Genomic DNA, 21,929 nt, shown 5'->3' with positions numbered 1-21,929 from the left:
GTGTTTTGGTATCTACGGCTGCCAATGAAGAGTTTGCAGATCATCTCTTTATCCTTGATGTTTTGTAAGCTGGCAGTGAATCTTGGCTTTTACTTTAAAAGTATATCACCCGGCAAGGAGTAGGTTTTGATGACTAAATGTTTTTAAAGAACCTGACTCTTTTTATGTACTACTTCCTCTTTCTTTTCAGAGTTGCTTCATTTCTCTGCTTACATTTTCTCATTCCCACTTTGTAATGTGAAAGTAGAATTGATGCATCTATACTTTGGATAAATCCCAAGCCTCCCAAGCCCTCCAAGTGCCCTCCCACCCCACCCACCTACCCCGACGTAGTCTTCTTCCCAGACCTGCCAGGTTGATTTTTCCAGTAGAGCCAAAGAATTGGATCTTACAATAGGCAAAAATTCCTGCCTAGCAGCTGGCTCTTGCAGTACTTAGTTGGCAAACTTCTGGTCTTCAAATGACAGGAAATGCCCCCTTAGAAATGCTCCAACTGTGAGGCAGAGGGAATTGGTAATTAGTAGCAGAGCAAGAGCTAGAATTGGCACAGCATATGATGCCATAACTGGATAGTCTTGACAGTTTGCAGTTGGGATGGGAGAAATTAGCCTAAAGGCTATTGTCTTCATAGTTTTGGTAGCTTCTTTGGAGTCTTCCAGAAGGATAGTATAATCTTAAAATTCCTGTCTGTCTGCATATGAACCGGGCACTTTACTAGTTGTTTAGCCAGTTTAAGGTGCTTTTTAAGAAACGAAATATTATATGAGAGTTGCAAGGGAGTATTAGATCAGATGATGGTTTCATGGATTGATTCTCTTAGCCTTACTCAGGATTTCTTACCATGGGTGCAGCTCTTTTTTCAGTAAACAATTTCAAAGTAAATAACTCCCTTTTCTCTAAGAGGCCTGGCTACTTAGTTTTAGGGAGAAGGCTACTTTACCTGTTTTTTGTTTGTTTGTTTTGAAGACATCAGTAGTCTGTTCAGGTCACAGAGTTGAGTAAACTTAGTTCCAGATCAACATCCATTTAAAAAAAAAAAAGGGTGTGTGTAGGGGGAAGAGCATATCTGTTTTGTAAGGCAAAGAGAAGTACTGGTATCCTTCCGGGCACTTGGAGGTGGATCTTGTTGGCTGGCATACATGACTCCATGCCTTTGTGATGTCTTACATTTTGTTCCCCACAAAGTAAATACACTTAACCTTTCATTCTTGAATCTCCTCACAATAGGTGATTAGGAGTTACTCATTGGCAGACTTCACTAGTTATGCACATTTTCAGTTGAGCAGCTTTGCTTTTCTGTTATTTCAACCTGGTAGCATGGATTCTGCCAAGAATTCTGAAGGAAGTTTTGCTGATGAGCATCTGGCAGAAACCCACTGGGAAGCAGCATGTGTCCTGTGAATGTCCTTCACCTCCAAAGAATATATTAAGAAGAGGGCTTAGCAAGAAGGGTTCAGAAAAATGAAGCTCAGCATTAACTTACATGCAAGGAATGTGTAACAAGAAACAATAATGCTCATGGGCTTTTTCATTCTGGATATCAGAGACTTGAATTCACAGATGTAAGAGGCTTATCCTAACCCATTTTTTTGGCACTTAGTTCTTGCAAGTAAAAATTCTCTTACCTACTATTATGTTCAAATCCTACAAACGTGACTTACCATGCTGAATCTCATAAAAGAATGGTTTGTGCCAGAGAACCAACTTAACGATTGTCAAGTAGACAGGATGCTTATGTGTGCTACCTTATATTCCCAGAGGAAAATTTCCTTTAAAATATATGGTCATGGAGATGCTTGGTGAATATGGAACTGGAGCAAAGGGAATTGGGTGATGTTCAGAAATGCCTTCATTGAGCTTCAGACTCCTGATAAGTCAACTTTTCATTAAGGCACCATTGCCAGGCGCATACACCACTGTTCATCTGTCTAGGGCATTGTCTCTTGATGCGGAGAAGCACTCAATTTGCTTCTCTCTACCTCTGCTTATTCTATTTGACAAGTTCTGTTGCTTCTGTTTTCATCCTACCTAGTGTAGGACGTTTTTCTATCAGCAGTGAATTCTTCATGCCCTTCCCCTTCTTTCTGTTATCTGTTACCCCTTCAGGCCCTTCTCTGCTGACCACTGTTCCCTTCCCAAAGCTATGCACAGTTTTTCTCTTAAGTTTCCTCTTAATCTTCATATTGGATTTGTTACCTCCTTGTGTCACTACCCTCCAAAAAGTCAACAAAACTGAACATCAGTGGCCTTTCATCACTATATCAGAAATATTACTTTCTTTTTATTCAGCTTTTGAGGCTTCAGTATCTTCTAGGCTAAGATAGATGTTTGGACTTTTACTGTTAGTATTCTGTTGAGGATGATTCCTGTTACATTAGTGTCCTCTAAGGACATTCAGAAGCTCCTCTCTGGACTCAGGACCAGAAAAAGTAGTTTTAATAAGCAACTGAGGGGAAGCCCCGCGTGAGGCACCCGGCGCCCTCCCGGTCCCCATCCCTCCGCCTCCCCGCCGCCCGGGGCTGCCTTCTCGGGCCGCCCCGCACTGTGCATGAGCGGGAGCCCGGCGAGCCCGTGAGAGGAGCCGCCGCCGCCGCCGCCGTCCATTCGCTGCGGAGCCGGAGGAGGTGGGGAGAGGCCTGGAGGACACCAACATGAACAAGTTGAAATCATCGCAGAAGGATGAAGTTCGTCAGTTTATGATCTTCACACAGTCTAGTGAAAAAACAGCAGTAAGTTGTCTGTCTCAAAATGACTGGAAGTTAGATGTTGTAACAGACAATTTTTTCCAAAATCCTGAACTTTATATACGAGAGAGTGTAAAAGGATCGTTGGACAGAAAGAAATTAGAACAACTGTACAGTAGATACAAAGATCCTCAAGATGAAAACAAAATTGGAATAGATGGTATACAGCAGTTCTGTGATGACCTGGCGCTCGATCCAGCCAGCATTAGTGTGTTGATCATTGCGTGGAAGTTTAGAGCAGCAACACAGTGTGAATTCTCCAAACAGGAGTTTATGGACGGCATGACAGAATTAGGATGTGACAGCATAGAAAAACTAAAGGCCCAGATACCCAAGATGGAACAAGAATTGAAAGAACCAGGACGATTTAAGGATTTTTACCAGTTTACTTTTAATTTTGCAAAGAATCCAGGACAAAAAGGATTAGATCTAGAAATGGCCATTGCCTACTGGAATTTAGTGCTTAATGGAAGATTTTAATTCTTAGACTTATGGAATAAATTTTTGTTGGAACATCATAAACGATCAATACCAAAAGACACCTGGAATCTTCTTTTAGACTTCAGTACAGTGATTGCAGATGACATGTCTAATTATGATGAAGAAGGAGCATGGCCTGTTCTTATTGATGACTTCGTGGAATTTGCACGCCCTCAAATTGCTGGTACAAAAAGTACAACAGTGTAGCACTAAAGGAACCTTCTAGAATGTACATAGTCTGTACAATAAATACAATGGAAAATTGCAGAGTCAATTTCTGCTGGCTGGACTGAACTGAAGATCAATCCTCACAATTCAGGCTGAGGGTTGAGACAAAACTTTAAGGATACATCTTGGACCATGTCGTATTTCATTCTTCTAATGGTGATTTGGGCTTGTCTTCTAGTCTGGGCCACTCTAAATATTTGTAATTCCAACATTGTGGAGTTCATCATATATATGTGGACCATCCTAGTTTATTCTTCCATAAGTCTTAGAAGCTTTATGGTGATTATTTTGAGGTTTCCATTCTCGCATAAAGCACAATGCTGTCTTCATCAGAAAACAGTTTGGCATAAGAATTAAACATATGAACATCACAAACAATTTATAAAAACTTCTTAAATATATGCTTTGGGCTAGTTGCAAAGACTATGCTGATAGCACTTCCAATAAGAGTGATATATTTAAGTGTACCAGATCTGAAATTGTGTTTTGGTTTTGGAGGATTTTTTTTTCCTTGGCAAATCACATGTATTGTTGACGTGTGTAAAGTATCTGATGAAAATAACTGATGTGAAAAATTTTTAGGATAATTTGGTGCCTACCGAAATTGTGCTTCAGACCCTCGATTTCAAAAAGGTTCTACAGAACTAGTCTGCACTTACCCTACCCATGTTTTTATATATAGATGTTCTACAGGGAGCTTTTATTTAGAAAATGCCCGCATAAGGGTAGACTCCGTTCTTTTCTACATTATGCATTACATAATTGGATTTTCATTATGATTTTGAAATGCTTATACGCCTGTCAGATAAGTTAAGGTATTTAATTTGTTTTGAATGTTTTAGATTGCTACACAATACAATATTCTAAATCAGGCATGAGGGTTATTTTTTGTTTTGAGTTTTTTTGGTTATCGCCCTATAAAAACAAATGAAATTCCCTTAATTTATAAGAAGATAGTAGGAATTAAATTTTAGAAATGGTTGTGATGAGCTCATGAAGTTCAATCTTTATAATACAGATACTGCTCTTTGAGACAAGTAGTCCATTTTTGATGACTTCTAATTTTGTTGAAATTGCTTTAACTGCTAATCACTGTGGTTGCCAAATATTTACTTCAGGAGCAAAGATTTTTAGGCAAGCATACCCTTGATGCAAAATATCAATCTGGCTTCTATTTTCGTAAATTATTTAAGTCTCTTTACTGTTTTTGTTTCACTCAGATTAACTCAGTTTTCACATCAAAGCAGAATGTCATCTTGTATGTATTTTCTTCATTACAAGACCCATGAATTACTTTCATGCTGAAAATGCTCATTTCTTTATTCACTTAACACGTGAAGAATGGGTTATTGCTTTCTTAAACATTTCCGTAAGTCCAGTTAAAAAATGTAAAACTTCAATGTTGCATGACTATGGTCTGTGATAGGAATAGATGTTGCTTGGTATATCCGGGTACACTCTAACATCTAGTGTTGAAATTAGCAAAGGAATATACCTTAGAATAGCAGTACATTTTATGCAGATGCGGAAATGATTTTAAGAAACAATGACATATTAAAACTGCTTTTTACCTACATGATTTTGAAATTTACTAGAAGGCTATCTCCATAAATATTATTAATATTCCAACCATACCTTTAATTCAAGAAGAATGCAATTCTACAAAAGAAAAATTTAAACATCTCTATTCAAGTTACTAGAATTTGGTTATTAAAAAAAAAATGGAAGAGAAAGAAAAAAAGTAGAAGAATCCTGCTGCTTTCAGTATTCCTGATTTCATTTTTGTAATACAAAGAACTTCAATTATGAAAAATTTAAAAAGTTGTGTGTATATGTATACATATATATATTTATACACACACTACTGTTTTTCTGTCTTAATTTCGAGTTATAATATTGTTTTCTGAATGATTAATTAACATATTCTGTGTTTTGAAATGAGATCCCGTTAGTTTTTTTTTCCCCATATATAAATTGTTTTTCATAAAAGTTTGATATTGGTTCATGGCTTAGTGCCTTGGGGTTTTAAAGATTTTTCCTTTTAAATGCAAGACCTTTTCAACAAAATAGTGTTTGTCATCAGTTTGGTACTAAACATTTATAATTACTGTGTAATTATAAACAAAAATACCTAAAGCTTTGAATATAATTATGTAGCATAAGGTTGTTCACTCTATGATGGCGTCTTAGAATTAAAACTATTACTAGGGCTGAAAACAGAAGACTGATTTAATGTGAGGTGATTATTCTGAGGGTAAATGCCTGGTTACAGGGAATATTTTGTACTAAAAATGCTTACACATGGCTGTGTGTGTGTGAGTATGTGTGTGTGTCTGTGAGAGAGAGAGAGACACACACACATACAACTTGAATTGCTTTAATTCAAAAGTGCTTCAGCCTTCATTCTGGTAAACTTCCCATGCTGATTTCTTTGTTTTAAACTGAACCACAGGTACAGTTTCTTTTGCCAAATGTCAAAACAGGTACACATTTTTAAATGTAATGTTTTTTTAATAGAAAATGTATTAAATTAGAAGTGCCCACATATAAAAATACTTGAGATCAAGATTATCCTTAGTGAATTTCATCTGCATATTTCTGTAAGTTCAATTGTGTTTCTTTCAATCCCTGTCATATTACCAACAGAGGCAATAAAAGCTTCAGTGAAATTGAAAAAAAAAAAAAATAAATAAGCAGCTGAGTTTTTCTCTTACAGACATGGCATGATAAGTTTTTTTGTTTGTAGGTGGGTGTGTTGGGGCGTGCGTTTTAATTAGCTGCTAGGAAGCTTAGAGCCAAATTTAGCATTTTTGGCTTTATCTTATCTTTTCTGTTCAAGTCCCTGTGCTCTTCATTTTGTCACCTGCTTTGTTTAATTTTTGTAGACTAGGCGTTATTTTGTAAGCAACATAAAATTCTTTGTAGAACAAGGTCTGTTCAAGAACAGGTCTAGGGAGCAAATAATAATGCAGTCATGGCCAAAAATTGTAAAGTAGATTTGCATGAGTTACACTTTGAATATATTCTCACTGGAAATGGTTTTTTTCATCCCTACAACCCCCTCTCACTATTTTTTCTTTTACTGTGTTAAAGACTAGCTCACTAGTTTTTTTTTTTTTATCATCATTTTATTGAGATATATTCACATACCACGCAGTCATACAAAACAAATCGTACTTTCGATTGTTCACAGTACCATTACATAGTTGTACATTCATCACCTAAATCAATCCCTGACACCTTCATTAGCACACACACAAAAATAACAAGAATAATAATTAGAGTGAAAAAGAGCAATTGAAGTAAAAAAGAACACTGGGTACCTTTGTCTGTTTGTTTGCTTCCCCTACTTTTCTACACATCCATCCATAAACTAGACAAAGTGGAGTTTGGTCCTTATGGCATTCCCAATCCCACTGTCACCCCTCATACGCTACATTTTTATACAACTGTCTTCGAGATTCATGGGTTCTGGGTTGTAGTTTAATAGTTTCAGATATCCACCACCAGCTACCCCAATTCTTTAGAACCTAAAAAAGGTTGTCTAAAGTGTGCGTAAGAGTGCCCACCAGAGTGAGCTGACAGCCCCTCCTCCCACGGGAGTGAGCCTGGCAGGGAGGGGCGCGGGTCCCCTGGCCGCAAAAACTTACAGATTTCGCTGATCTCAGCAGTTCGACATTTTCATGAGTGTCGTATGAAGTATGCCCAAAGACAGATTGCTCTGTGGTGTCCAGTCCACGCAGTTCCTGGCTTTCTACCTACTTTCCTGGAGGAGTAACTAAAACATACAGCTCACCAGTCTGCCATCTTGCCCCGCCTCTCACTAGTTGTTTTAATCCAAGAACCAGAATGACAAAATAAATTAATGCTAGCATTGACCATAGTTTATGGTATGAACATTAATTCAGTTGGTGTATCCAGTTATAAAATAAGAAAGGCCTTTTAAAGAGTCCCCCTGGGATAGATGGTATATGGTACTTGCTTAACACTGGCAGGCAGTGAGATGTAGTGCCTTCCAAAGAGAATTTCTGTCCTTATCACTTGGAAATACTGAAGAATGTAATGATTTATTTGGCATCCTTGGCTGATGAATAGCAACAATGCGACTCAGCTGAGCAGCGCACAGCAGGCCCCTATACTGACCTCTACAGGCAGGAGTATTGGGGGAGGTAAATCCTCTCCTGGTACGTTTGTTCTAAGAATGCTTGTCAAACTACACAGGGGACTTCAGTCAGCTGACAACTGTATTAATACCTGCTGTGTGTTACATTTTCCTGGCAAACATGAGGAATGCCAAAGAAATACCAAGCTGTAAAAGAATTTAGTATAAATTTAGTACATCTGTTTACATAGACCCTGAAGAAACAAATTCAAATGGTTAGAGTTGGGTGACTTTAGTCAAGAATATTTCCTGGAGGTGTATTTTGGGTTAATGCTTATGAATGTGAGGTACATGGGTGGGAGTTATAGATGAAGGAAGAAACTTAGGAAACACAGATTTGACAGTTTTCATTTGGTCTAGATCAAACATTGCTTTCTCTCTCCATTGATTTGTGCTGCCTAGTGCCCTGAGATCTGTCTGTACTATGGGCTGACAAGAATATGTAGCCATTAGTGCCACTAGTAATTTTTTTGTGGTAAGAGTGATGAAGTCCTTTGGGTGAACCGAAGTTAAATGGCACATTTCCAGTAAAAACAACAGAATCCAGTGCTATTGCAGTTTTCTTGTTTTGACTAAGATTTTCAAAAACCTTCTAAAATAAAACTAAAGATTTCCCTGGCTTTGAAAGTAAAATTCTTGGCATATTTTTGTTTGAGACTCTTTAAGATTTGAGACGAGTTCAGGATAAAAAGTTACAAGTTAGACTGAAACTGTTTTATGGCTGCAAATGTACGTATTTCAGGATTGATGAATTAACTTGAGAGTAATTGGGAATTGAATTTATAGTATTCTATATAGCAGGAATATAAGAAAAAAGCTCAAGAGAAATGTGTTCTTACCAAGTAGTTCATGTGTAAGTTTCTCATTGCAAAGTATCTTCTAATATCTCTGGAAATGTTTGTTAGGCATATAGTGGGCAGTTTTGCTTTTAAACAAAGGTATATTTTGCTTTATTTGGTTTATTTAGTTGTTGCTGAACGTCAAGTATTTCTTGGAATAAATTTATCTTTGGAAGCATGTTTTTTTTACTGCTGTCAGAATGTAAATAAAGTGTAGGCTGCATAGATGTGTACTGCTTCTGCATTTTAGACCGTTTATCTCACCAGTAGCATGGAACCTTGGGTTGGCCCTTTTTAGGAACCATCCTCTTGAGTGAATGTGACCTTTATCCCTACAAGAATGACTGAAAGGAGACTCAGGAAGGGCACAGGTGGTTTAAAGTGGGAAGTAGAGGAATGAGGTATATAGATAAAATCAATTCACAACTAACTTTTTAGAAGTGAGAATTCAGAATGTTTTCCTTTTTCCTTTTTTTCCCCCCCCACATGTACGGTGCAAAGCAAAGGCAGAGCTGGAATAAAAAAGAATTATATGAGAAAGTAACTTCTGGCATTTAACCACAAATGTAAATTAGTTCTTCTTAATCCTGTCGTATGCTCATCAAGAAATACTGAATGATAGCAGAAAGGTTTCATACAATATAGTCATATGATGAGATTCAGGAGTATGTTGAGTAAGAAGCAAAACCTACATGGCTACTAGGGTAAGGTGTGTAATTGGTGTCCTTGAATGCTGTTACATTTGCCAACATGGAGCCCAGAATTTCATTTGCTTATCAAAATCTACCTTGGATATATTGCTGAGAGGATCTTATTTAACTTTTAACTCAGCCTTTTCTTTCCATTCTAATATGTTTAAACTTATAGTTTGTATATCTATTAAAGCTATAATGCAGTGACATTTTAAAATTTAAGACGACGTGTGGAGAAAAGTGCAAATTTAAATGCAGAGGTTTGTGAGGTTTGTGAGGATGAATATATGTGAGATCTTCTCAACATGTTGAGTAAATTCATGTTAACTTATTATTGTGGTTTTTCTAAAACTTTGTCAATATTCCTCTGTGTGAACATGTCCTCAGCCCTATGCCAACCATAAGAAAAGCCAGATTTGTAGCAGATAAGCATGCATGTCCTGTCTTTTCCAACAGCAATCAGAAACAGAGACTGTTCATCTGTTTATCCCAGCCCTATCAGTCGGCGCCATTATTGGCAAGCAGGGGCAGCACATCAAACAGCTTTCTCGCTTTGCAGGAGCTTCTATTAAGGTACTGTTCTACCAACTGGGGCTCTTCTGGTGCTTTAAATACAGTAAGTTAAACATGAGTTGTCTTGTCACTAGCTTTGGTCCTTATGGTCCCAGATGGCACCACTCAGGGCCCTAACAACCAGGTTTATTCTTCAGCCATAGGAGAGGAGGACACTAAGAGACCCTGTTAGCAGCTGTACGGAAGTTCTACTTACCTTCCATGGTCAGAACTTGGTCACAATGCCAGATGTAGCTGAAGAGGCACATGGGAAATGTGGTCTGAACATTTGATGTGGCCATCTGAACATTTTATTACTTTGGAAGGGCCTCAGAGGACAACTAATGGTGTCTGCCATTTAGATAATTATATGTTCTGAAGATTATTTGGATATGCTGAGACAATATCAGATATGTGGGTTGTTTTGTTTTAAGGGATACACAATTTGACAAAGACATGATATTGGTAGCTTTCTTCGGGAAAACATCAATGTATCAGGGGTTTTGTTTTGGTTATGTTTCATAAACTTGTACCAAAAAAATTTTTTTATTTGAAAGGGTATAGTACAATTACTATACAGCCCACCAGTCCCACTCCTGGGTACTTATCCAAGAAAAATAAAAACTTAGGTTAAGGCGAAAACCTTTATTCAAATGTTTATATCATCTTTATTTATAATTGCCCCCAAAATGGAAAGAAAGCAAATGTCTTTCATCTGGTAACTGGATAAACTGGTCCATCCATACAGTAAATATTACTCAGCAATAAAAATGAACAAATTATTGATGCAAAGAACAACTTGGATGATTCTCAAATAGTGGTAAGACAAAGAAGCTAGATTCAGAAGGCCACATACTATATGATTCCATTTGTATGAATCCTGGAAAAGGCAAAATTATAAGAATGTAGAACAAGTCAGTGGTTGCTAGGAGTTGGAGGTGGGGTTTGTGCATGAAGAAATTTTGGGCGGTGATGGAACTGTTCTGTGTTTTGATTGTGGTGGTGGTGATTATGCATGCCAACTCAGAACTATACATCAAAAAAGTGAATTTTACTGCATGTAAATTTAAAAATAAATTATAGCATACAGATATAGTCCCCTTCTCTTATAGCGAAAAGTAACAAAATACTTGAACAGAAAATCCAGCCAAAATAAACAAATGAATAAACAAGAAAAGCATGGTTAAGAAATCAAATGGTGAACCAGCTTTCCTATAATCCTAGTATCCTGATTAATTAGTTAGAAAGGAGTCTTTGATATATGCTGTCACACACAAAAGGAACCTGGTAGATCTAGACCCGTCTTGGAAGAATTGCAATGAACATTTATTGCATACAGAGAATTGGGTATTGAGAGATCCAATTTTTATTCTTTCTTGAGGTTGAAAAATGGTTTTGTTTCCAAAATGAAACATGCATAATTTGACTCACCACCATTCTAAACTCTTCGGTATAAATTTAAATATGTTAGTTTCTGCATAGGTATATCACTTTAGTAACTAAACCATAATTTGTTATTGGACATTTAGATTCTTCCTAATGTATATTCCCTCACAGTGTGTCAATAAACAAAATTCTTTTGGCAAAATTGCTGTATTCAGCTTTCTCTCTTTCACTTAACAGAGGTGGACTTGGGTCAAAGCACGTGCATTTTTCAGACTTCTGAGAGGTTATTGCACTCTACATTACTAACTGCAGTTAGTTAGGAGTAAGTGCCTTTAGCCCCAGTCCTCTTTCACTGGTATTGAAAATAGATTTTTTAAAAAGAAAATTAGCTGAAAGGGTAAAGAATATCTTTTTTCCCTGGGTTTCCTGTGAATAATCCTGAGAGCTTTGACTAAAAGGAAGTAATTTACTTGTTTTATAGACTCAATCTTAACGCCCAGCATAAAATGGGAATAATATCAATTTGACTCTAGGTGACAGAAATGTTAGCTTTATTTTAAGGATGGGAGAGAAAAAGCATGATTACATTAAAATAACATTCTTTTGATTGGAAATGTATGGGAAAAGCTCTAGAAAACTGTATCAAACAATGAACAGTCATCTTGAGTATTGCAATTCAGTGTGATTTTTATTGTATTTTTGCTTCCTATTTTTATATAGTAATATATATCTTAAAATGATTTGATTCTTGCACAACAAATACATGTAGCATACTTTTTTTCTTTAAAAATGACTGGAAGAATGCTGGTTTCCTCTCCCTTACCAAGATCTGCGTCCTTTCCTCAGCCCTGGCTTTTTGTGTGATTTCATATACTATGCAACAAGAGAAAAGTCTGAATTTTGTCAAGTTAATGTTACTTTATTTCATATGTTACTCCAAGGAGCATTGGCTGGAGAACTTACTAATAGTCTTAGATTTGTGAATTTAGCAAAAATATATAAAAACAGCTTCAAAAATAATAAATCAAGAGTTTTCTTTTTAAATTCTATAGAAGTGGGTTCAGCAACCTAGGTAGTATTAAAAAGCAGTGGTCTTTTCCATAAAAGCAGAAAAAGTTGTGTAGAGCCTCAAAACTTAGTGCGCAGTTTCCTGGAGAGTGTTACATGTACCGGAGGCCCAGGAGATTCCAGTGAAAAGACCAAGGCCCACGCTCTGCAGGTGGAGTTTTTAGGTTGGCGTCAGGCACAGCGTAAGTACATTGGCAGCAGCCATATTTGATGAACCTACATCAATCACTTCCCCTCCATAAATCCCTTCCAGTAGGCTTATTCTTCTAATGTGTCAGTCATGTGCAAATGTCACACTAGGTTGCATTGTGTTTCTGTCAGTGGCACCCAAAAGTGTCATAACCCATGGTTGATGGGTCTGTTACAGATCGCTCCGGCTGAAGCACCAGATGCTAAAGTGAGGATGGTGATTATCACTGGACCTCCAGAGGCTCAGTTCAAGGTATGAGCCCCAGAGGGTGTGGACAGGAAACAAATGAATCAATGTGAGGAATATTAGTGTTCTTCTTAGGACATTTGTAACCTAGCTTCTCCTTTAAATATGTACCAAAATATCTCAGTGGAAATTCACATGACTAAATGCAACACAGAAACTTGTCCAAATTACTTTTCAAAAAATAATTCAACCAAAAGTTGTTGGTTTAATTTTGCGAGTTCTGTAATGGTTGCTTACAGGATTTGTTGGATTTCCCTGTCTTCCAAAGGTGAATTTGTTCTTTGCCTGTTATACGTTAAGATGAGACCTTGAGACTAAAATTTATAAAACAGCCTGGTTAATGTGCCTTGGAGAACTTGCTCCAAATGTCTCCTGTTCTTAAAATGCCCCATTTCCTCTTACCTATCGTTTAACTCTGTTAGTCTTCATCCATAGTCTCTCCATACTAATCCTTGGAATTTTGGAGGTGGAAATGGCAGGAGCCCCTGTGGCCTTCGTCCAGTGTACAACCACAACATGCGGTTGGTGGGCTTTTGGGACATCTCTCATCATGTACTGAAGGGTGGTGTGTGTGGCAGTGAAGAACAGGGTCTTGGGAGCCAGGCTGCTAGTTCAAATCCCAGCTCTGCCGTAATCAGCTGTGTGACCTTGGGCAAGTTACTTAACTTTTCTCTGGCTAGTTTTCTCATTTGCATGATGGGGATAATAGCATCTACATTATAAGGTGAGTTGTAAGGTTTAAATGATGTGTAAAGTGCTTAGAAGAGTATCTGATGCATAGGAAGCACAAAGTTAAGTGTGCCAGTGGTAGTATTCTGCAGGCTCTGGGCGAATTAAAGCAAGACTCTGCCAAATCTTCAAATTCACAATTATATACCATTATTATATGATTTCTCCCATAAAATTTAGTACTGTTGTCTTGCCATTGATGTAAACTACTGAATTCTTATATAACTAATTTATCCAAAACCCCTATCTTGGTCATACTACTTAGCAGCTGGGCAGTAGGACAATTATTTAACCACAAGCCTTATTTTCTTTAGCTCTAAAATGTGGTTGTAATGGTGCTGGCCTTTCTCCCCATCTCCCCCCCTTTTTTTAAACCATTGCTTTTTCCAATGTCTATTTTCTTTGGGCCATTCTTTCATTAAAAATTCAAAGCTTTTTTGACTTATGGGAAGAATAGGAAACAAAGGAGGTGCTTCATGTTGTGGGTGCTGGCAGTTGACTAGGCTAAGAGATGTACTCACAGCAGCCCTGTGGTCCAGGCAGTTCCAGTCATACCTCAGGAAAGTCGCAAATTGTTTCTTCTCCTGAAACTTAAGGGTCAGTCACTTGTCGTTTGAAATCTTGTAAGATAAATACAAAACATCAGTCATCGCATGTTTCTTCTTGGTGCTGATCTTTTCCTGTTTTATAAATGGAATTACTATCTTGCTATTCCTATAATGCTCGTATGCTGGAAAATTCAAAGTTGTTTTCCTCATAACCGCTTACACCCTATTTTGTAGTTGACTTAAATGTAATATTTAAGAGAAGTTATGATGGTTTAGTCTCATTATGTGACTGGTGGTAATTCCAAATGAATATTTTATTTCAGAGATCTAAAGAAAGTAAACCTCGTAACCCATATTTTTTCCTATGAATTCAGGAGCTTCTGTTTTGGAAAAAAACACATTCCTAGGGTTCTTTGCCTGTGTTAATAGCTACCATCTGTGGCCTGATACTTTGAGGATGAGTGGAAGATAGGATATCAAGATGGGTTTTGTTGGCACCAGTGAAAATTTCAGATGCTTTTGGATTTATGGTTTGCCCTGGCAGTTTATTAGATTAAACCAACTCTCAGACTCCTTTTTCCTTTGTTGTGTACCAGAAAAATTAATGGGTTACACGTAAGAAGAGTTCTCACGTGTAACTTCTAGTTAAATGTAGTCTGTGAGATGTGTTGAGTCTAAATATCAGAAGCATACGTTAACTTGATTTTGTAGCCTCTTTACTCAATGTAAAAACCATCTGGTTAAGATTAACAAATGTGTTTAAATAGAAAATACTCCTGTGAGCAGGTTTCTCACTGGCCCATTTAGACATGAGGTTGGCTTTTTTTGAGCCTGGCGTAGCTGGCTCTAGAGTTCTTCCAGAGTCTCCCGCTCAAGAAAAATGCAGTTAATCTCTTATTGCCAGCACAGGAGTTCTTGCCTTTAGGATTGGAGTGCACGTGGCCATTTCTCCACAAAAATTAATTCTTAAAATTTTAGTTAGGCTGACTACTAATTAACTGCTTTTAACTATTTTTGTCATAAGTATATGGTTTATTCTTTCATCAGTCATCCAGTTGCCTTGTTTATGATGGGTAGTAGTTATTGGTAACTTCTTCCAGGGCTTCCTGACTTTCTGTGTATCTTATGTGTCTTCAAGAATCTATCAAATGTGCATGTATCACTGCAAAGCAAAGGGAATGCTGTTCCAGTTGGATCTGGGACATTTTTTTAGGTAACTGACCTTTTACTTTTCCTACATAATTGGCATTGATAGGACATGTTCTCATTCGTAGGCTCAGGGAAGAATTTATGGAAAAATTAAAGAAGAAAACTTTGTTAGTCCTAAAGAAGAGGTGAAACTTGAAGCGCATATCAGAGTGCCATCCTTTGCTGCTGGCAGAGTTATTGGAAAAGGAGGCAAAACGGCAAGTACTTCAGCAAAACCTGTGCAGTGGTATGAAAGGGAAAGCGTTGAAAGGTACTTAGGAGTTCCAAATTGCTGAATTTTGGCTAATTCATAAAAGCCCAGGACCATCTTGGCCAAGGTTTGGAGAAGACTGCCTTTTGTTCTTCCTATCTGAGTGCTGGTATCAGCTACTATTGAAAGCAATGTATCTCTTTCAGACCACTTTGTGTGAGGACTGTCCCAAGTTTGTCAAGGGCACTGTCTTAATGTTTCCATAAAACAGCTTAAAAAACAGGAATTTAATGGCTCACGGTTTTGAGGCTAGAAGTTCAAAATCAAGTCATTAGCAAGGTGATGCTTTCTCCCTGAAGAAGGTTGCTTTCTGGGACTGGCTGCTGGTGATCCTTGGATCCTTGGATTTTCTGTCGTGTAGCAATGCACAAGGAAGCAGCTTCTCCTCCCCTGGCTTTCTGTCTTCTCTATAAATCCAATAATAGGATTAAGACCCTCTTGATTCAGTTGGTCACATCTTAGCTAAAAATAACACCTTCTAAAGGTCCTATTTATAATGGGTTCACACCCACAGGAATGGATTATGATTAAGGACATGTTTTTTTCTGGGGTACATAACTCCATCTACTGCAGGCAACTAAGCATTATTCAGTTGATGTAACTTCAGCTTTTAATTTTTATTGCAGAAGCATATAACATGAAATAAATATTAGAAAAAAAATTTCATCTATACCTGAATCTCTAACTGAACAAATGGCTTCCAATTTCTAACACATATAACTTTTAACTTGTTTTCAAAGCTACTTTGGATTTTTTAGTGATTGAGAGCACTTTGGAATCAGACTTTCTGGGTTTGAATCATTCATTAAATAACCTTGGGCAAATCAATTTCTTTTGATGAGCCTCAGTTTTAATCCTGAAACGGGGACAATATTAACAACCTCATGGGATGAATTACTGGATTAAATGAGATTTGTAAAGCCATTGCTTAGTGCCTGGCACATACTAAGTGCTTAGGAAGTGGTATCTTTAAAAAACAAACCAACCGCCACTTAACATGATTCGCATTATCTTTTTCAGGTGAATGAGCTCCAGAATTTGTCAAGTGCAGAAGTTGTTGTCCCTCGTGACCAGACGCCTGATGAGAATGACCAAGTGGTTGTCAAAATAACTGGTCACTTTTATGCTTGCCAGGCAAGTGGGCTCTAATGTGATAAGCAAGGTTTTCTGCTGCTTTCTTAAATGGAAACAGGAGTTACTGAGATGGGAGAGGAAAATAACTTTTAGTAATTTTTGATCATATAGAGTTTTTTAAAGCCTTGTCCTTTTGCAGGTTGCCCAGAGAAAAATTCAGGAAATTCTGACTCAGGTAAAGCAGCATCAACAGCAGAAGGCTCTGCAAAGTGGACCACCTCAGTCAAGACGGAAATAAAGGCTCAGGAAACAGCCCACCACAGAGGCAGATGCCAAACCAAAGACAGAATGCTTAACCAACAGACGGGTGCTGAACCCCTATATCCAGAAACACATGCACAAGTTTTTACCTAGCCAGTCGTTTCTTTGAGGACCAGGCAACTTTTGAACTCCTGCCTCTGTGAGAATGTATACTTTATGCTCTCTGAAATGTGTGACACCCAGCTTTAAAAAAAAAAAAAAAAAAAAAAAATAAGGGGGGAGGGAGAGAGAACAGCTCTGCACTTCCCTTTTGTATTCTCGTGGTGTAACAAATAGTCTAATTTTTTCTTAATATTCTGCCAATAATGCCAGAGATTGGTTTAACAATGCTTTCACTAAGTTCATCAGATAAGTAAATTCAAATGCATTGCTCCTAAGTCCAATTGTTAAAATTGGATCAGAATAGAATTATCACAGGAACTTAAATGTTAAGCCACTAGCATAGAAAAATTATTCTTGGTTTTATTTTTATCTAACACTAAAATGAATAACCTAAGGGAAGTGCTGAATGGTGTTGGCAGGGGTATTAAATGTGCATTTTTATTCAACTACCTCAGGTATTCAGTAATGCAATGAAAAACAATTTTCTTTTTGAAAATTTTATATACTTTATAAAGAAAAAGTCCAACCTTTGTTTAAAAAAAAAATTAAAATTTAATCAGCTACCAGCTAACAGGCAAATAACCAAGGAAAGAATTTTATTCTGGCTGGTGACAATAAACTTAGAAAAATAATTTCAGGCTGTTTGAGGCTTTTGACACAGTTATTAGTTGGAGAATCCAATAAACGTTCAAAGATATGGAGCAGTGCCTATACTTGGAGAGCAGCAATACCATTCATTTTTCGTTTATGGTAGGGAAAGTTTTTGATGGTACTAACAGAGCAGAGTCACGCAGGAGGTTTTAGAATGGCTAGTTCAAATGGCTTCAGGAGACTTGAGTATTTTTGTTTGGCTATGTGACTGAGTGCATAAATGCTTTGTGCTTTTTGACTATAGTGCATCAATGAAGAGATGAAGCCCCTGTGAATTTTAAAACTGGCAAAAAGTAAGCTTCAGCTGGTCTTATGGGATGCTTAGTTTGCCAGTACACATCTACACTTTATGAGTAAGCCCCCAAATAAATGCTTTATGAAGCCCACACAGGGGCAGTCAAGGAGGGTGTGACAGTGTTTTCAGAGGCAACTACAGGTTATATCTATGTTTGACAGGCACCGTCATGGGCCTCACTAAGCTACTTTGAAGATTTTTAAATGATGATAAAAAAAATCAAGAAAAAGGAAAGGCCACCTAAGATATTTTATATTCAATGAAGCAACATTTCTGTATACTCTGCACCCAGTTGTTTGAAAATAAGTCAAAAGGTTCACAATACAGAAAAACAAATAAACAAACAAAAACTTGGAATATTTGAAAGAAAGCATGTGATAAAACATTTGACCTCTGATACCGAACCTTGTTTGTCCAGGCCCTCATTGATGGCAAAGCCTGGTATGGACATTTGTGTGGGTGGTTTCCGTGGCCATGTGCTCTCCAAATTATTTCTGTGTCACTTTGGTTCATAAGATGATCACAGTCATGTTACACTGACCTGAAGGGCAGATGTAATAACCGTTTTATAAAACTAATTTTGCTTCATTTGTATTTCAAGGTAAATTTCTACAGATTAGGTAAGTTTTTCTGAAGATCAGTGTACCAATTAGATATTTTGAAAATGGTTTGAAATGTTTTCCTACATATTTTCAGAAAACCAGTTTATTTTGTAGTTTTAGCCAAAAAGTGCCCTTTTTTGTCACTGAACTCATCTGTCATTCATAATTTGTTTTCATACAATGAATTAAAATTGCTAAAAATCATGGACAGGCTTTCTATGGTTGGATTTCATGTGAGATGTATTTGAGGCCAGAACTCTTCCTCAGTATTTGATTTTTCCAATTTTTTTTTTTTAACATACATAGGTGCTACATTATATCTGCTGGTTTAAATTCTGTCATATTTCACTTCTAGCCTTTTAGTGTGGCAAATTATGATTTACTTTCAATTAAGCCTTGGTAATTTGGAGTATCTGGTAATAGCTAGAAAATAATTCTGTAATTGAGTTTTGTACTATGTATGAATCATTCCTCATCTATAACGTGCCCCCAACACAGCTTCATTTTCCAGAGACCTTTATGCAGAATAAAGGTTTTCATCATTAGGCACAGCTTTGTGCATAGTATGTTTTATTTTTTGATTTGTCAAATGAATGTTCTGAATTTAAACTATGACTGTAAACTGTTGTTAGCAATACTGTGTGTTTTGTCTGCCTCCTCTAACCACTGAGGGAGGGCGTCCTGCCCTAGGGTTCTGGGGATGGCAGAACACATGGCATTAGACAGATGAGTCTGGCAGCGGTTTATTAGTCACATATACGCACAGCCCAGGGGAGGATGAGGCTATGGCACACCACGCAGGGTCACATGGGGGCTGTACTTCAGAGCAGGGTGAACCAGCAGTGGTTCCACTGAAAGGATGTCGTTAGCTTGTTTGAATAATTCTGCTGGCAGGCAGGGAGGTGAAACTGTGATGTTGAGGACCAGGTGAATGCTGCTGGTCCAGCTGACAGGGGAACTAGCCTGCTGAGGAGCCTTTTGCACAAGATTTGGGGGGGGGGGGGGTGCCTAGTGAGAGCAGGTGATCTCGTGGTTATACATTTGGGGCCCTGACAGGCTCAGAGATGTCAAAAATACACTGTCAATCTTAAGTACCACTATCTACTGGTAGTATTTAGTTCTCCAGTCTATGGTACTTAAAATGAACCTTGGTAATACTGTTGTATAGGAAATAAGAACTATAGGCTTCACGTTTTTCCTAATACTTGTTCTAAAATTTTACATTATGCAGCTCTCCATAGCACCCACAAACATGCATGTTTTTCAATAGCATGGCAGAGTTGCATGACTTCTAGGAAGCTTGAGACCTTGTGTTTTTGCTTTCTTCTGTCATCTGGAATACTCTGGGAGAATTAAGAAGCCCTGTCTTAAAACTGACATTTACTACTGCTCTCTAGTGCTACCAATAGGGCAGTTGATGTCGAATACCAGGAAATCCAGACAACATGTTAAAGTTTTGGGTTGAACCTACAATTTTAGGTGCTGGTATTAGCTCATTTAGCTACAATCTCCAGGTGTCAGCAGAGTGCCTATGAGGTAGCCAAGACCTGTGTTAACAACTACCTGATCAAGTAGGTGGGGCTTGTAGGGTTGGAGCTATATTTTCAAAGAAGTTGCTCAGTCCAAATCTGAAATGACTAAAGTAGTTCACATCATTTATTCACACTTGAATTCCACTGGAGTCAGGGATAAGGTGGTGTCTTCTATTCCAAGAATGAAGTCTTCAGGTAATGTCTCAGGTGGTATCTGAGCTAACTGGTCATCATAAGAATGCAGAGTCCATAGTTTCTCTAATTCATAGGTTTCTCTGGTTTCTGGAAGCATCAAATGAATCACCATGCTGCCTATCAGAGACAGATAAGAGTTACAATGAAGACATTCCTGTGATTTTTTATTCTTGGGATTTCACAACCCTCCAGCTAATAATACAACACTGGGAACTTAACAGAAATGCAAATTGTGGGCCTTCCCACAGGCAAATACCATAGAAGTAATGGTGTGCCTTTCACAGTACATCAGAGTAGACGCAAGATGTCTACGTGTAGCAATACTGGTGATGTTAACATTATCCAAGCGATTAAAGGTGGTGTCTGTTAGGAGACAATTCTCTATGGGCTGCACATTTCTGCACTGATGGTCCTTTCTTTTGGACTATATGGCTGAAAACAGGATAAACTCAAACTCAACAAACTCCAAAAAGGATCAACTCAGAGAGATCCACACCATACACATTATAGACAACTGATGAATGCCTAAGACATCCTGAAAGCTGACAGAGAGAAAGAAAAGTAATGTATCATGTGCAAGAAAGCCTCAATAAGATTAAGTGCTGATTTCTCCTCAGAAACCATGGGAGTACAAAGGCAGTCGGGTGACATATTAAAAGTGCTAAAAAAGTAAATTGCCAACAAAGAATTCTATATCTGGCAAAACTCTTTCAAAAATGAGAAAGAAAACATGACACTCTGGGATAAAGAAAAGCAGAGGGAGTGCATTTTCACTAGACCTGCCCTACAAGCAGTGATAAAGGGAGTTTCTTCAGACTGAAAGGAAAGGACAGTAGATTGAAGCTGCAAAAAAAGGAAAAAAGATCTCTGGTAAAGGGAAGTAACTACATGGGCAATTACAAATGCCAGTAATAATGTATTTTTAGTTTGTAGCATCACTTTTTACTTCTTAGAGGGTCTAAACTACAAATGCATGAAAGGTAATAATAAATCTATGGTTTTGGAAACAATGCATAAAAGGTAATTCGTTACGAAACTGACATAAAGGTAGAGGGGATGGGGAGATACAGGAACAGTTTATGTAATGCTATTAAAGTTAAGTTTGAATCAAATCAAATGAGACTGTTAGAGGTTAAGAATGTTAAATATAAGGCTTTGGTAACTAAAAAGAAAATATCTAAAAAGTATTCACAGAAGGAACTAAGGGACTCTAAAATGACGAAAGAAATTCCTGGCATTATCACTACCTACTTTAAATGTAAGATTAAACTCTCCAGGCCCAAGGCCCTGAGTTTGGGAGAATGGAGAAGCATGACCCAACTATATGCTGTTTACAAGACACAAGTTTTTGAAATTGAAAAGATGGAAAAAAGTATTCCATACAAACAGTAACAAAAAGAGAGTTTGGGTAAACTTCAAGTGAAAAAATATTACAGGGAACAAAGAAGGACATTATATATTAGGACAGTCTACCTAAAAGATAAACCAATTATAAATATATAGGCACCTAAATCCAGAACCCCAAACTGTAATGAAGCAAATATTGATGGATTTGAAGGGAGATGGTGCTACATTGATAGGACACTTTGACTGAAAGAGAATATTGGAGTAGTAAGTTTTACAGATGGTTCCCTCCACCAGAAAAATGAATAAGCTGGAAAGGGGCTGGAAAAAGACTAGGTGTAATCCTGGACCCACACTGAACATTTACAGAAACCACAGGAGGGCCAGACAAAGGGAGAGGCCATGGAGAATTCAATTCTAAGTGAAAGCACAAACCAGCAACCAGTGCCCACTGCTCAGCACTACAGCAGCTGTGTGAACAACTGCAGCC

General features: G+C 37.6%; 2 protein-coding genes and 1 pseudogene across 2 annotated transcripts in view; 2 read left to right on the top strand and 1 right to left on the bottom strand.

Moving 5' to 3' along the window:
* IGF2BP3 (insulin like growth factor 2 mRNA binding protein 3) overlaps window positions 1-16,943 on the top strand; it is a 54,147-nt gene extending 37,204 nt beyond the window's left edge. Inside the window, exons 12-16 of the mRNA XM_037837796.1 lie at window positions 9,602-9,718; window positions 12,519-12,593; window positions 15,139-15,270; window positions 16,344-16,457; window positions 16,597-16,943. Of these exons, the coding sequence (XP_037693724.1) occupies window positions 9,602-9,718; window positions 12,519-12,593; window positions 15,139-15,270; window positions 16,344-16,457; window positions 16,597-16,695 (537 nt within the window). The 3' untranslated portion in view covers window positions 16,696-16,943. The remainder of the gene's footprint in view (window positions 1-9,601; window positions 9,719-12,518; window positions 12,594-15,138; window positions 15,271-16,343; window positions 16,458-16,596) is intronic.
* Window positions 2,652-3,431, top strand: LOC119534486 (annotated as a pseudogene).
* A 3,054-nt stretch (window positions 16,944-19,997) lies between the features above and the next one.
* MALSU1 (mitochondrial assembly of ribosomal large subunit 1) overlaps window positions 19,998-21,929 on the bottom strand; it is a 54,608-nt gene continuing 52,676 nt past the window's right edge. Inside the window, exon 4 of the mRNA XM_037836899.1 lies at window positions 19,998-20,212. Coding sequence (XP_037692827.1) covers window positions 20,025-20,212 — 188 coding nt within the window. The 3' untranslated portion in view covers window positions 19,998-20,024. The remainder of the gene's footprint in view (window positions 20,213-21,929) is intronic.

Source organism: Choloepus didactylus, chromosome 5 (assembly GCF_015220235.1).
Source record: "Choloepus didactylus isolate mChoDid1 chromosome 5, mChoDid1.pri, whole genome shotgun sequence".
Taxonomy (NCBI): domain Eukaryota; kingdom Metazoa; phylum Chordata; class Mammalia; order Pilosa; family Megalonychidae; genus Choloepus; species Choloepus didactylus.
Note: the sequence above shows the minus strand (reverse complement) of the source record. Positions and strands in the feature narration are given on the sequence as shown.